Below are 17,065 nucleotides of genomic sequence, written 5' to 3'. Positions count from 1 at the left end.
GAGTGTAAAAATAAACTATAAACTATTTGTTTTTGTACTTTATACAGTAAGAAATATTTACAAGTAGGCTAAATATTTTAAAAGAGATTATTGTCTGAAATTAAACACGCTGAATTGCAGAATACTCGGTTTCTGAATTAGTCTGATATTACGAGAAAAGAGTAATATAATGTCCTGCACAACGTAATGTCTGTCTCGTGTAAATAAGCTTTTATTTTCATCGTAAGCACTATACATGGTATTGAACACTTAAATTTCTTTATTATTAAAAAAAAAACAGTTATTGATTTTATAATTTGGTGTGGTATTTTGTGACCTAGTACGTTGGTATCATTGGTACAGTAAGTTTACTTTTACTGTTCATTAAGCAGTAATAAAACAACTTCATTAACTTTTTTAGGAGTGCAATTGCTATTTTAAGTGATTTAAGTAATCAAATAAATAAAATTTAAATGTCTTTTTTTTAATGTGTTTATTTACATTGTGGACATCCCAATGAAGGAAATGTTGAATTTTAGCTAAGAAATAGGTTAATCGGTTAGGATGGTGCATGAACCTTAATTTTAGAGTTTGTGTGATAAATTTTAGGTAAGAAATAAATTATGAGTATTCCTTTTTACACTGTAAAAAACTTACTCCTAAAAATTTTAAAGTATTTTTTTTTTTTATTATTATTTTGCCCCCGTATTGACTTTTTTAAAATCTATATACAAATAAGGAATTTTGTAAGTCTATTGTACCTTGTACCTGTTACCATTACCCATTTATTACTGAAATGAAGGACTATTTAAAATTATTTAAATCTGAGGTTTCATACAATCATTTTTTATTGGGTGTGTTTTTAACCCTATACCCAACCTTCAACTTTGAGGATCATAGTTTTTTGGGAGATTTCCTTCCATTAGTTTGTTGGTTCCAGTTTTAAGGCACTGGAAACTTGCCTTCACTTATCGCTTACAGGGATAGGGTTTACTGGTTACTTTGGGATTAAATCTCAGCTTGAGCATTTTTTATTATTTAATGAACACACCTACTAGACAATGCACCGCTAAAACTCAAAAACCAATCATTTATTCTCTAACTTTTTCAAAATGGGCTTGGGACCAGCTTTAGTGGAGTTTTTATGGTATTTGCTGAAACAAGAAATGTATGGAAATTGGTTTTGAGAGTACGGGAAGGGAAAGCTGGATTCCAGTTTAAACAACTTTTTGTAAGAATAAAAAGCGAATTTGATAGGAGGGATGGAGCAGATTGTTGGAAGATGGAGGGAGTATTTTTGAAAGTTTCTTATTGGTGATGGTGAGGGGGTTTCAAGAAGAGGAGAAATTATTTGCCTGGAATCCTTTCAAAAAGATCCTTAGATTAATGAAGTGAAAACAGCTATTGAACATTTAAAGAACTATAAAGCTTCTGGGAAGGATAAAATTACTGCTAAGCTGATCAAGGCTAGTGGTTCTGAACTAGCCAAGTTTTTGCATTAGTTGATGGTGTAAATATGGAAGAAAGAAAAAATTCCAGCTGATTGGAACTCTGTAGTCGTGTTTCCAATGTATTAGAAAGGAGAGAAAACCGATTGCTCAAATTGTAGGGGGATAACTTTGCTTTATTAGTGTGTAAAGTGCTTGCTATGTATAGGAGATTTTGGGAGATTACCAATGTGGATTTAGGCAAAATAGATCAAATATAGACCATGTACTTGCAATTTGTATGACAGTGGAAAAATGTTACTAATTTATTGTACACTTGTATCATCCATATGTTGATTATAAGAGGTTTTCAACAGTGTTAAAAGGGAGCTTGTTTAACATAATGATTGAATTTTGAATACCATGCAAGTTTGTGAGATTAGTTACGATGAGTATGAACTACTGATTACAAAGTAAAGATACAGTGAATGCAGTCTGACAGTTTTTAGAATAAGGCAGTGTGATATGTTATTGAGTAGATTTTGTCCTTTGGAAAAATACAGTCATTAAAGAGGTTGATGAGAAATATAATAATTAACCCAGGTGGCAACATCTTGAGTAGGATGCTGCAGTATATGGCATATACGGACAATATTGTCTTGGTTGCCAGAAGTAGGAGAGTTTTGGAGGAAGGTTTACAACAACTAGAGGATTAATTGTGTTATGTTGGGCTCATTGTTAGTTAAAACATAACTAACTACATGCAGTGCTACAGGAATGAACATCAAGGAAATCAATGTTTTGTAGAAGTGGAAAGTGGTAAGTTTGAAAGAGTACATGAATTCAGGTACTTGGGTTCTGTCTTAACTGATGAAAATGACACACATGTTGATATAAAGGCAAAGATAACAACTGAAAATTGCTATTAGGATTGAGCAAGTTTCTGTCATCAAGGGTGTTGTCAAGGAAAGTTAAGATAAAGATTTAAAATAGTAATTAAACCAGTGGTTTTGTAAGATACAGGGACACGGGTTCTGACAAAGAAAGATGAAGATATCCTGCATATCTAGGAAAGAAAAATATATGAGTATGCAAAAATGGGGAATGAATACATAATAACAACAGGAATTGCAGGAAATTTTTGGCAGACAAGATATTGTTGGTGAAATTAAGGTGAGAAGGTTTAGTTGGCTGCGACATGTGGAGTGGATGGGCAACAACACAGATATGAATGGAGTTTATAGAGGAAATGTTGAGGGGGGCATAAATTAAGGGGGAAGCCAAGGAGGCAATAGATTGAGGATGATTTAGCAAGGATTGAGATGAAAAGCGGAGGATTGGAATAGAATCTAATGAAGGCTGAGGCTTTACACGGGATGTAGCACCAAGGAATAAGTAATTTCATGGTTTGTATGTTTATTTAGCTACCCAAATTAAACATTCGTTATTTAATTTGTAAATTGCTGACAGGAGTCTAAAGTTTGTAAATGTTGGATTTATGCACTAAACACCAAAAATACATTTAATTGATTACTGAACAGTTTTATAATCTTTTACAAAAGAATAATAAATAATTTTATTTGCACATAATTTTAGTTTAAAAATGTCTTATCTCATTTATCTTTCAGTATTTTATGGTAAATTGAGAATGTTTTTTTTTTATTTATATCAGCATTGTTATAAATGAGAATGGAAATTCATAGAAATGAAGATTCATGCTTGGCAAAGATTCTGTAGAGCCATTATTCTTAGATTGAGGTATTTATATTAAAAACAACTTAGAAAAAATTAATTGAACCATTGTACACTTCATTAAAACCAAAATACCCAATTTTTGTTCCAGTCATTTATTTAACAGTCAGTATCATGGATGAACTGACTGCTAATGCATATACTGATAATGTATATATACATTAGTTAAAAGATTTGTCTTACTTATAAATGGATAGAATCCAATCGACATTAGAGTTTTAAAATTTGTTTTAAGTCAAAATTAATCAAACAAGCTTTAACTCTGATCTTTGTGTGTTAATGCATTGTATACATCGTATTTATTAGATATATTACATGAAAAAAATAGGTATGTTTGAAGTCCATATCAGTTATTTAAAATTATCTACATGAATTAATAATGTTATGGTTAATATATTAAATATAATAAATCATTACAAAAAAATAATTCACAGCTGTGAAGGCATTATAAAAAATTATTTTGAGCCCTTATTTATGTACACATTGAACGGAGTGCAGGTAATTCAGGGTTTTTAAAAAGCCTTTAATTAGTATTATTTAAAAATCCATCAAAAAAGTAATATTGTTATTGTAGCCTGTAAAAGAAAATCTTCAATTTTCTTCTAATTAAATTGTCTGGGAGATTTTTTAAGTGGTTCAGTTATTTATTAAAAATGGCAGCAGAAAAATAACACCCTTTCTCATCAAAGAGATTGCAAAACCTTGAAAATGGAATCTTTAAAGTTTTGTGGAATGGAATTGTTTGTTATAGGTTATGAAAAATTTACAAAAAAAAATAATGCTGAACATTGAATAAAAATTTAAATGGTTCTTTTAAATGATTTTATTTTTGTATTAAAAAAACTTGTGGATTAAAAAAATAAAGTATTAGAAATAAAGTGAACAAATGGACCGTAAAACATTACATCTAAAAGTGAGGTCATATCAGTCATTTAAATTCAATTTTATTATGATATACATCATTTTTAGGTCTTTTTTTAAGATAAGTCTCAATAAATCTTTTGTAAATATATGTTTTAGCAACTAATTTTAATTTCATTAATAAAAGCATAATATTTTTCAGAAGCTCTTTTCAGACAATTCACTGAAGGTTTTTTAATGTTGCTTTTCATTTTTAATTTATAATTTAAAAAATACATCAAGGATTTCAAATTTTTCAAACTGACTGCAAGGGTTACCTTGTCTACATTATTTACCTCTTGTCAGATTTTGAAGGGATTCTTTAACCCTGCAACTTACTGTCTTTTTCTATGATAAAAAGGTGTTTTATTGCCTATATTGTGAATTAAATTATTTACCATATCATTTAAATGATATTTACCATAATTTTCATTAAATTATTTACCATATCACCAATTTTAATCTTATCATGTTATACATTTTAGGTAGATTTCATAACAGATCTACCTACTGTAATGTGTACCTTGATTCGACTGCCTTATTTACTATTAAAAATAAAAAAAACCCTTTTTTTTTTTTTTTTTGTCTTCAGTCACTTGACTGGTTTGATGCAGCCCTCCAAGATTCCCTATCTAGTGCTAGTCGTTTCATTTCAGTATACCCTCTACATCCTACATCCCTAACAATTTGTTTTACATATTCCAAACGTGGCCTGCCTACACAATTTTTCCCTTCTACCTGTCCTTCCAAAATTAAAGCGACTATTCCAGGATGCCTTAGTATGTGGCCTATAAGTCTGTCTCTTCTTTTAACTATATTTTTCCAAATGCTTCTTTCTTCATCTATTTGCCGCAATACCTCCTCATTTGTCACTTTATCCACCCACCTGATTTTTAACATTCTCCTATAGCACCACATTTCAAAAGCTTCTAACCTTTTCTTCTCAGATACTCCGATTGTCCAAGTTTCACTTCCATATAAAGCGACACTCCAAACATACACTTTCAAAAATCTTTTCCTGACATTTAAATTAATTTTTGATGTAAACAACTTATATTTCTTACTGAAGGCTCGTTTAGCTTGTGCTATTCGGCATTTTATATCGCTCCTGCTTCGTCCATCTTTAGTAATTCTACTTCCCAAATAACAAAATTCTTCTACCTCCATAATCTTTTCTCCTCCTATTTTCACATTCAGTGGTCCATCTTTGTTATTTCTACTACATTTCATTACTTTTGTTTTGTTCTTGTTTATTTTCATGCGATAGTTCTTGCGTAGGACTTCATCTATGCCGTTCATTGTTTCTTCTAAATCCTTTTTATTCTCGGCTAGAATTACTATATCATCAGCAAATCGTAGCATCTTTATCTTTTCACCTTGTACTGTTACTCCGAATCTAAATTGTTCTTTAACATCATTAACTGCTAGTTCCATGTAAAGATTAAAAAGTAACGGAGATAGAGAACATCCTTGTCGGACTCCCTTTCTTATTATGGCTTCTTTCTTATGTTCTTCAATTGCTACTGTTGCTGTTTGGTTCCTGTACATGTTAGCAATTGTTCTTCTATCTCTGTATTTGAACCCTAATTTTTTTAAAATGCTGAACATTTTATTCCAGTCTACGTTATCGAATGCCTTTTCTAGGTCTATAAACGCCAAGTATGTTGGTTTGTTTTTCTGTAATCTTCCTTCTACTATTAATCTGAGGCCTAAAATTGCTTCCCGTGTCCCTATACTTTTCCTGAAACCAAATTGGTCTTCTCCTAACACTTCCTCCACTCTCCTCTCAATTCTTCTGTATAGAATTCTAGTTAAGATTTTTGATGCATGACTAGTTAAACTAATTGTTCTGTATTCTTCACATTTATCTGCCCCTGATTTCTTTGGTATCATTACTATAACACTTTTTTTGAAGTCTGACGGAAATTCCCCTTTTTCATAAATATTACACACCAGTTTGTATAATCTATCAATCGCCTCCTCCCCTGCACTGCGCAGTAATTCTACAGGTATTCCGTCTATTCCAGGAGCCTTCCTGCCATTTAAATCTTTTAATGCTCTCTTAAATTCAGATCTCAGTATTGTTTCTCCCATTTCATCCTCCTCAACTTCCTCTTCTTCCTCTATAAAACCATTTTCTAATTCATTTCCTCCGTATAACTCTTCAATATATTCCACCCATCTATCGACTTTACCTTTCGTATTATATATAGGTGTACCATCTTTGTTTAACACATTATTAGATTTTAATTTATGTACCCCAAAATTTTCCTTAACTTTCCTGTATGCTCCGTCTATTTTACCAATGTTCATTTCTCTTTCCACTTCTGAACACTTTTCTTTAATCCACTCTTCTTTCGCCAGTTTGCACTTCCTGTTTATAGCATTTCTTAATTGCCGATAGTTCCTTTTACTTTCTTCATCACTAGCATTCTTATATTTTCTACGTTCATCCATCAGCTGCAATATATCGTCTGAAACCCAAGGTTTTCTACCAGTTCTCTTTATTCCGCCTAAGTTCGCTTCTGCTGATTTAAGAATTTCTTTTTTAACATTCTCCCATTCTTCTTCTACATTTTCTATCTTATCTTTTTTACTCAGACCTCTAGCGATGTCCTCCTCAAAAATCTTCTTTACCTCCTCTTCCTCAAGCTTCTCTAAATTCCACCGATTCATCTGACACCTTTTCTTCAGGTTTTTAAACCCCAATCTACATTTCATTATCACCAAATTATGGTCGCTATCAATGTCTGCTCCAGGGTAAGTTTTGCAGTCCAAGAGTTGATTTCTAAATCTTTGCTTAACCATGATATAATCTATCTGATACCTTCCAGTATCGCCTGGCTTTTTCCAAGTGTATATTCTTCTATTATGATTTTTAAATTGGGTGTTGGCAATTACTAAATTATACTTCGTGCAAAACTCTATAAGTCGGTCCCCTCTTTCATTCCTTTTGCCCAGCCCGTATTCACCCACTATATTTCCTTCCTTGCCTTTTCCAATGCTTGCATTCCAATCTCCAACTATTATTAAGTTTTCATCTCCTTTTACGTGTTTAATTGCTTCATCAATCTCTTCGTATACACATTCTACCTCATCATCATCATGGGCGCTTGTAGGCATATAGACGTTAACAATCGTTGTCGGTTTAGGTTTTGAATTTATCCTTATTACAATGACTCTATCGCTATGCGTCTTGAAATACTCTACTCTCCTCCCTATTTTCTTGTTCATCACGAAACCTACTCCTGCCTGCCCATTATTTGACGCTGAGTTAATTACTCTAAAGTCACCCGACCAAAAGTCGCCTTCCTCTTCCCACCGAACCTCACTAATTCCTACTATATCCACGTTTACCCTATCCATTTCCCTTTTTAAATTCTCTAGCCTACCAACCTTTTTTAAGCTTCTAACATTCCACGCTCCGACTCGTAGAATGTTATTTTTTAATTTTTTGGTGACCCCTTCCTTAGTAGTCCCCACCCGGAGATCCGAACGGGGGACTATTTTACCTCCGGAATATTTTACCAAGGAAGGCGCCTCCATTATTGTATATGTGAAAATGCAGAGCCACATTTTCTTGGAAAAAAAAGCAGCTGTAGTTTTCCATTGCTTTCAGCTGCGCAGTACTCAGAGGACTGAGTGATGTTGATACGGCCGTTTAAGTCGTCCTGACTCACGCCCCTAACAACTACTGAAAGAGCTGCTGCCCTCTTTCAGGAATCATTCCTTAGTCTGGCTCTCAACAGATACCTCTCCGATATGGTTGCACCTTCGGTCCAGCTACTCTGTATCCCTGAGCACTCAAGCCCCCTCACCAACGGCAAGGTCTCATGATTCATAGAGGAGGCCCTAAAAAAACCCTAAAATTATGAAAAACATAAACATGTTAAAAAAAATAAAAAACAGAAAATTTTGATATGTCTGCATTTCACATCCCCCAGACCTCAAAATTACCGTCATCTCAAAAGTTTATATAACATTTATATACATATTTCATTTTATTGTGGACACGATAACTGCCGTAATTTTGGGCCAATTACTTTTAAATTGTTCCTTAAAAATAACTTGACCCAGAATCTTGTTCAGGATCGTTAATGGGAAAAATCGGAACCATGGAGTGGCTTTTTCAAAAACAAAATATCGCTATAACTTTCGTGTTAAGTAAAATATCAAATTTATTTAAAGTTCCTACTTACTACTCTTTGGATAAGAGAATAAAACTTATCAAATTAAAGTTTTTTGATATCACCAACCATTGGCCCAGGGGGTGGAAAAAGTGGCGTTTTGAAGACAAAAAAATCATACCTCCCTTAATAGGCACAGGATCGAATCTGTTTAAAGTGGTCGTTATTCCTTTAAACATTACCTAAAACTTTTGTCTGAAACAATTTTTGATATGACCAACCCTTACGGCAAGGGATAATCAAAATGTTGCTGGAATTTATAAGATGAAGCTTGTCGTGTAATAAATATGTGAAACTTTTTTTTAAATGCAACCATAGTTGTATTTGGTAAATTTGAAGTTTTTCTACTTTAAGGTGGAAATTTTTTTTATCTCCTACTTAGCAGTGATGAAATCTACTCCTGCCTTCCGGCGTGCTGAAAGGGATTTTTTTTTTTTTTTTTTAGATAAGTGTGTAAAAGTCCCATAATGCTCCCTAGCTTTTTTTCTAGACTACTACTTATGAGAAAAACAAGCTCTAACGCTTTAGGCATATTTATTTATAAATAAATAGGTCCTTAGCTTTAATAGTGTAGATTTGTTTCAACATAGTTTTGACTAATTTTATTATACATTCTTGCTTATGGAATTCTATTGCTTGCAGATTCCCTTGCAGAGAATGTGACTTGTCACTGGTTTCATGTAAGGAGTAGATTTTTAATTTTTTATAAATTTTATAGACCAGAAACTTTCTATAAGCTTTAAGATATGGGTTTTGATTGCCAGTCTAAAATACTAAATTCCTGATCATAGAAGCAATTCACGACTGATTTCACTTCATGCTTTGGATCTTGACTCAATTGAAAAATAATATTTGTTTAAAAAATGATTTTGCTGTATGGCAAAAAAATTTTACAAGACTTAAAATTCACCTGTCTATTATCTGTATAAAATTTCAACTTTGACAGTCTACTCGTATTATCGAGACTCAATTACCTTATATAAAGTTCTATTTATATTAATTACTCAGTTATTGGTTTTTTTTTTATTCAAAGATATAATACAATTACATTCTTTATACCAGATTCACTGTATGAAATTTCAATGACAGGTGTTAATGAATTATTTAATTAATCTTAAATATAGACTACAACACCACTTTTAACTGATTTACTTGTTTAAACATTTTACATGTGCCCTATTTAGCCAGTAAATAAGAAAATCTTTGCTATAAAGAAGTAAAAAAGTTTTTTGTCTCACCATTTTAATTTAAGATATGATAGGAATCAACACGAATTAAAAGTGTATAAGCCTCCTCATAAAAGGTATTGAATTACATAAAAACAATTATTTTATGGGCGGAAAAAGATTTTGAGATCCATATCTCCCAATTCCTTTGTTTGTAACCAAATTTAAATGGCATCAGTGACAGATTGGTATACACGGTTCGAAGATATTAAGCCAAACTGATGGGAAAAAATTAGGCTTATCATCTCTACTTTTGAATGAAATTATTTGGCCAAATACATAATTGAACTATTGTAATAGAATGGCCGTGTAATTCCATCCGTTTATGTGGGTTTCATATGAACCCTTTTATGACGGTTTGAATAAGCTTTGTGTATAAACACAATTAAAAAGTAATTTAGCTACCTAAGTGATATTAAATTGTGGAAAATACTTTACCTTCTATTTGAATAAAATTTATGGAAGCCATTTAAATTTTTCAATGCAAAATTTTTTTTCAGGGTTATGAAACATCAAAATCTCTAAAAACCTTCATAATTACCAAATTTGACCTGATCAACATTACTTTCCGTTTTAATTATAGAGCCAAAAAAGTAAACATTTATGTATTACTTTAAAGCATTGATTTAAACAATTTTTCATTTATTCCTTTTTGTTTCGTTTTTAAACTATATACTGTTATTTAATATTATTATAACTACAGTTATCCTTTGTAATGCATATTCCATTGTTAATTTACATTTGGGCCTTCCGGTTGCAATCAGGATTAAGAAGAATAACAAACTACTGTATAATTTATTAATAATGAATAATTTAGTTATTGTAAAAATTATCATTGGGCACATTTTGGAGTTGAGGTTCTTTTTAACTCATTGCCAATTTAAAGTTTTTGTAAAATGTATTATATTATTTAAAAGTTAAGATCTATTTATTCTACTTCTTTTCCTTACTAGGAATGCCAATAAATACTTTTTATTGACAAATTTGCCAGTTTACAATGAAAATTATTTTTAACAGATAACTATTCTATAGTTTTCATTTAAGTTGTGCATTTGCAGGAAGTACTTGAATTGAGGGCTTGTATGGTTTTCTTTTCTTTTTTACAGGTAATTGACATGCCACTTCTAAAATCAGAAGGTGTGATATCAGAAAATGGACCTGATAAAATTGAGGAAACTGTATGTTTGTTTTTGCCACATTTCCTCACTGACCATAATACAACTTCTGAACACGTAAGATTTTTTTGTTATTTATAATTGGTTGTTGATTTAATTTCTTTAAAATAATGAACAGTCATAGTTATGGAATGAATTATGACAGAAAAATGAGTATTCATCAGAATAGAAAAACTCCAAGAAGAATCTAACCTGTTCAATAGATTTTGATAGGTACTGCAGATATCTAAACTACATTCAACCTCTTGCCATATATTACAGAGTACATCAGTAAAGTAGATGAAACGGTTTCAGTGTTTCGTTTTAAATGGTTCATAATTCTTATTTGATCAGACATCTCTTGTGTCTCTTTTCATAACTCCACAAATGACAATCCATAAGGATAAGATCTGAGGTATCCATAGGAACAAGATCTAGGGAAAATAATCCAGGGTATCCATGCTTCTCAACTGATCCATTGAATTTTTTGCAATTCTTTTGAAGGAATGTTTAATTTAGGAATCCTGCAATTGTGAAAACATATATGGAGCTCCATGTAATTGATCAGTGTTTGAGGCATTGGTTTGTCTGGCATTTCTCACACCACCACCTCATTCGGTCGCCCTAAAGCATAAGACTGAATGTCCGTACCACAAATGGCTACTGTTCCTCAAAACAGTTTAGCGACCTATATCCTAATTAGCTCCTAGAGCTTACCTAACTGTGTGAGAGGAATAAGCATGGTGCCCTACACCACTCACTTGCATGTCCAACCATTCACTTTTCATATATTACTAAAATGGGTAGGCGCACTCCATCTACATACTAAAATATATGACCTGTCAATAAATTAAAATTTATTCCGTCAAGGACAGCAATTTGCTGCCACACCTAGATTGCTGAATGCCAGCAAGTACTTGTCCACCATATTGTAACGCTTGGAGGTATATTTGACCGATGGCTAGCCATTTATTGAGGGTAGCTTTCTACAGCAAGTGGTAGGAGTCTTATATCCCTTAAACTACTGATGCCGGTTGAACAAAGCAATGGCATCAAGAAACTCCCACACAGTCCAACAATGCGGCTCACACCACATTGACTTGCCGCTTATGAGTGGCCAATTTTCCCCTTGACTTCTAAGTTCCAGGGTGGCTGAGTTCTGGCCCCCTGCCTGTGTTTGAGGCATGTACACCCTTCTACTATATCCAGTAAATTGTTTTCTTTTATGTATCTTATATTTTTAAGCAAAAAAGGACTAACAACTCTTGTCTCAACCAATACCACCTTGTCTCAACCTGTGCACACCACAGATTAACTTTTGGGATGTTACATTTATGTTCCATAATGACATGTAAATAAACAATATCCTATATTTGAACATTAAGCCATATACTCATGCCATTAAAACATGAATTGTGCTTCAGAATTGAAAATAAAATTTTTTAAAAGTTTGATCAAAAGGCAGTCTGCAGTGTAATCATGATGACTAACAAGTTCCATGCCACTATTAATCTTATAACACATGCACTGATATTAGAATTTACTTACATATAACATTTTGGACTGCTTGTTTTTATTTATACTTCATGTTTCTGTCTTGCTGTGTTCCAAAACTATGACCTTTCAAAATCACAGCATTATTTTACAGGCGCTGTGTTTTGCATCACTCAAATTAATTGTTTTTTTTTTTTTTTTTAATTCCAGAAACCTGATGATTCTGGACAACTGAAGGAGGATTCACTTTATGTTGGTGATCAAGATATTTCAACAGATCCCCTAGGAACTGATGGGATAAATTTTATTAAATGTGAAGATTATAAAATTAAAAATGAAGTGGTAATATAAATGATATAATTTTAGTTTTTTTTATAGTACCTGTTTCAGTTTAGCATTTATTCTGAGGAACAACTGCCCATTTGTTTTTTACAAAATATTCTACAACAAAAAGCATGTGTGCAGAAAAACTGGAAAACACGATTACTCTTTAAAAATATTATTTAAAACCTAATAGAAGGAAAAAATTGATGGTAATGCTTTACTTAACATTTTACATAGTGTAATATTTTGTTAAAGAGATCCGTTTTACCATTCTGAAAACAGAAAAAAATTCTGGCTACCATTTATGGATTGGTTTAAAACACTCAATATTTCAAAACTGCGTTAAATGCAATATATAAAAATTTTATAACCTAATTTGGTTTTTGTATATTACAAATAATGAATAAAATTGATAGACTTTTTGTATAAGTTAACTGACAATCCTAAGAATTCTGAAAATAATACATCATTTATGTTACAGCACCTCCAGAAATTTGTATGGTTTTTTATAAGACATATTTTTAGAGTGTTTACCAAACTGAAATTGCAGTTTCAAATATTTTGTCAGACCATAAAGAATATTTGTATTGATAACATGAGGACTTAAGAGAGAGATTTATTGTCTTTTTCATAGCCACCTTTCTTCTTACCCAAAGCTATGCTAACATGTCTGACCAGTTCTTTTTTAGCCAGTAAATGTGTTGGGGATAGCATATGAACAAGCACAGTGTTAGTCGATATTATCATAAATAGCATATGTGCACAATACCTCAGGAAAGTGTGCCTTATTTTAAATTTCATGATACAGTATCTTAAACATTTTGCACTAGACTTCCATGTTGATTGTAGAACCTTGAGTCTTGAAGTCTGCAAATAGAATTCCTTTTTTGTTCGGAAACACTGTGCACATGGTTTTCTGACTGAACAACATCTGAATTTTATCTTTGTAGATGATTTAAGTGTACCTTCAGACTGTTGTTTTGGTTCAGGAGTTCTGTGTCACACCCATATTTATGGTGCTGTATGGTTCAATAAATCATCACCTTGTCTGTGTATCACATAAAGGCCAATACTCTTCTCTACTTTTCCACTTTATTTCTTTCCATCAGCATCTTTAGCAGTATGTATGCATACAATTTCTCATTAAAAATGTATTTTTTTTTTATAGTCACATCAACAATTATAGTCATTAGCGACTACAGTAACACTATCATGTAGTATTATGTAAAACAGCAAAAATCATAAAGAACAAAAGTAAACAGGAACAGTAGAGAATGAACATAGACAATTGACAACAATAAATACAAAATAAAATACAAAAATCAGACAAATGTCACTAAATTATATTCTTCATTCCACTGTAGGAGAGAGAGAAACCACTATAGACGTTTTATACCTTCATACTGGTTTAATAGAAATTTTGTAACCAAACCCAGGTCTAAGTTTTGTCGGATGGCACTGAAGGTTGGGCAATTGAAGAGCAGGTGGTACACGGACCATTTGGCCTTGCAAGCCTCACAGATCTTCTGAGGAGAGCCAAGTAGGTGAGCATGGTTAAGCCTGGTGTATCCAATCCTTAGCCAAGTTAAGATGACTTGGTCTCTTCTGTTGCTCGGGGAAAGAGGTTTTTTGAGCACATTCTCCCGGATGTTATGCAATGCCGTGGGAGGACTCAGCAGCCAGAATCTATTCCACTGAGCCCACAGTTTTACATGGACTGATCTCATGAAGTCTCTCTCACATGTCGATTGTACTTTGATGTCATTTATTGCAGCTGTCTTGGCAGCCTCATTGGCCCATTTGTTCCCGAGGATGCCGCAATGGGCAGGAACTCATACCAGTACGACAGTCTTATTTATCCTTAAAAGGATATCATGGGTAATCTGGACAATGGATTCAGAACGTTTGTAGCTCAAGCTCTCAAGTTCACTCCTAGAGTCATTAATTACTAGGTAGCTGTCAACGCTATGGGTTTCAATAACTTTCAAGGCGGAGTAAATTGCAAAGACTCTGCAAAAGAACACAGAACAGGCATTAAATTTATATATCTCAGTGTCAGGAAGAACAATAGAACTGTATCTTTTTAAATGGGCGAAATTATGTAGATATTTACAATTTGAATCATTTAATATTGTGTGCACATTTTGCATCCCATTAAAAGTTATTTCCTACTCCATAACATTTAATTACTCATCACAAGCTCTCCTTAAATGTTATATACTTGATGGTGAATTTTAGCTGGTTTAATGTTCCTCATATTCAAGAAACAGACCTGTGTGAATTTCATGTGCAGTGGGCATTTCAGTTTGCTAGAAGTTAACACAGTGTGATTACCTTAACCTTTTCAGATCATTTAGTCTTGGAACTGGTTATGTATGGCGTCAGTTTTAAAACGCAGCTACAAAATCATTTTATATGACATCTAAATCAGTTATTTTGTTCTATATTCACAAGGAATCAGTTTTATTACACAATTTGATCGACGTTTATATGATGTAAAATGTTTTATTTAGACTAGAAAGAATATGACCATTTTTTTCTCAGAAATGTGCTTGTGTATGTGTGTGTGTGTGTGTGACTTGTGTATTATAATTGCTATGATGATTATGGATTTATTTATTATTTACAAAAATAGCTTATCTGAGTAGCAACATATCGATGTATTGAAACACATAATAAATTATAATATACTGCACACACAAAAAAAAAGGAATTTGTGGTTATAAATACGTTACTTTTACTTGAGGTCTATAAATATCTTTTCTGATAAATGATATCAGTAAACATGTAACACATAACGATTTGTAATGAATAACAGTATACAGTAAAAATTGTTTTTTGTCAATCTGAAGAGCCTTTTCAGGGGTGGGGATTTTTATAAAACGTAGTTTTCTGAATCTGTTTTCACTTATACTAACATATGTTACTAATCTGTGATTTATGACACGGGTTTTTATCATATTTTGCCAAATTTTCAACCGATTTGCTTGAAAGTATTATTTTTAAAATCAGCAAACTATGTTTCATAAACACAAAGCAAAAAAAAAATTTCACTAATAAAAAACAAAAAACTAACAGAAATGCGCAAAAAAATCTGCAATTAAATTATCGTAATTTTTGTACTGTTTCAATTTTTTTGTTGTTACAGGCATAAAAAATATCCAATCGTAACGTTTTTTTTTTGTCAGAATCTGTTAAATCTCTTTAATATACTGTAATTTTTTGAAATTTTTCCACAAGAGGGTAGCATAAGACTGTGAAGGGACGCAATCAGATACCAACATATTTTCGCGGAGCGCTAATCAAGCGCGGATCATTGTAATGGGAGAAGGTTAAAGCATACACACTGCACAAAAGTATGAAAATGGCATCAGTATATTTTAGTACATTAACAAACTAGGGTTGCATGTGAACCATAGTAATTATTAAACCAGTACTTACTTTCTAGGTATCTCTTGTAGAATACACATTTTCAATGTGATTGCCAAATTTTTCCATGCTTTTATACTGATTTTATAGTGTCTGAAAGATTTAAATCACTCAAGAACACTCCACATTAATCATATACTCCTTCCCATAGCCTTTCAGTTTACTCTATTGTTCATCATTGAGCTTCATCTTTATAAAAAAAATTGAACACCAAACATTATTTCATTCAATTTACCATAAAATATAAACTATGAACAAATCATCATCCAGATAGCATGAGAGAACCTACCGGGTTGGTCTAGCAGTTAACTTGTCATCGCAAATCAGCTGATTTCAAAGTCAACTATTCTAAGGTTCAGATCCTAGTAAAGGCAGATACTTTTATACGGATTCAAATACTTGATCATGGATACTGGTGTTCCTTGGTGGTTGGGTTTCAATTAATCTCACATCTCAGGAATGGTCACCCTGAGACTGTACCTACATTTACATTTATATATATATCCTCATTCATCCCCTGAAGTAATACCTTATGGTGGTTCCAGAGACTAAACAGATAAAGAAAGATAGAATGAGAGAGTTAACTAAAGAACTTACTGAACATGACACATTGCAGGTGGCACTATACCATTTTTTTTAAGCAATTGCTATGTAGTTAAACCGTAGGAGAGTCATGACAATGTCTGAAGTGTACTCTTTTAAATTTTATTACTTGTTGACTGATTTTCAATTTTGCTGTGAGACAAATCTTCAAGAATATGGGAACATATAAAACATATCTGCTTTAAGGATTTTCTTTATTAGTTCAATCAGTATAATTTTATGAAGATTTAGATCATTCTTTATTTGATTACAACAAAGCAAATTTTGATGTACTTTTTACTTGTCCAACCTGTGAAATTGTTAGATGTCAATTTCTTTTGTCACAAAAAAATTTCTTATAAAAGTGTTTAATTATAGATTTTTTGGTGAATTGTACTTGTTATTAGTTTTTCATTATTTCAGATAAAATTTTATTCACTTTAATGTTCAATTCGTGCAATTTTTGCTAAAAAGAATAATCATTCACTCTAAAAAAATGTACAATATTCATCTCTGTTAAACTAGACAACAGAGATTTTTTTTTTGTAATTCAACATGATATTTAGCTTATGAAAAGAGGATTATGCTTCCAATGCTATTTTTAATAAATA

At 32.1% G+C, this 17,065-nt stretch overlaps 1 protein-coding gene across 3 annotated transcripts in view; it reads left to right on the top strand.

Moving 5' to 3' along the window:
• The window catches only part of LOC142322876 (uncharacterized), a 58,242-nt gene continuing 41,177 nt past the window's right edge, over positions 1 to 17,065 (top strand). Inside the window, exons 1-3 of one of the 3 annotated variants that reach the window (XM_075361969.1) lie at positions 1 to 238; positions 10,578 to 10,703; positions 12,330 to 12,461. In XM_075361969.1, coding sequence (XP_075218084.1) covers positions 236 to 238; positions 10,578 to 10,703; positions 12,330 to 12,461 — 261 coding nt within the window. In that variant the 5' untranslated portion in view covers positions 1 to 235. Of the gene's footprint in view, positions 239 to 311; positions 589 to 10,577; positions 10,704 to 12,329; positions 12,462 to 17,065 lie in introns of those variants that run through there. The other 2 variants (XM_075361984.1, XM_075361976.1) reach the window with 2 other exon arrangements.

The sequence above is a fragment of the Lycorma delicatula genome, chromosome 1 (genome assembly GCF_047948215.1).
Source record: "Lycorma delicatula isolate Av1 chromosome 1, ASM4794821v1, whole genome shotgun sequence".
Taxonomy (NCBI): domain Eukaryota; kingdom Metazoa; phylum Arthropoda; class Insecta; order Hemiptera; family Fulgoridae; genus Lycorma; species Lycorma delicatula.
Note: the sequence above shows the minus strand (reverse complement) of the source record. Positions and strands in the feature narration are given on the sequence as shown.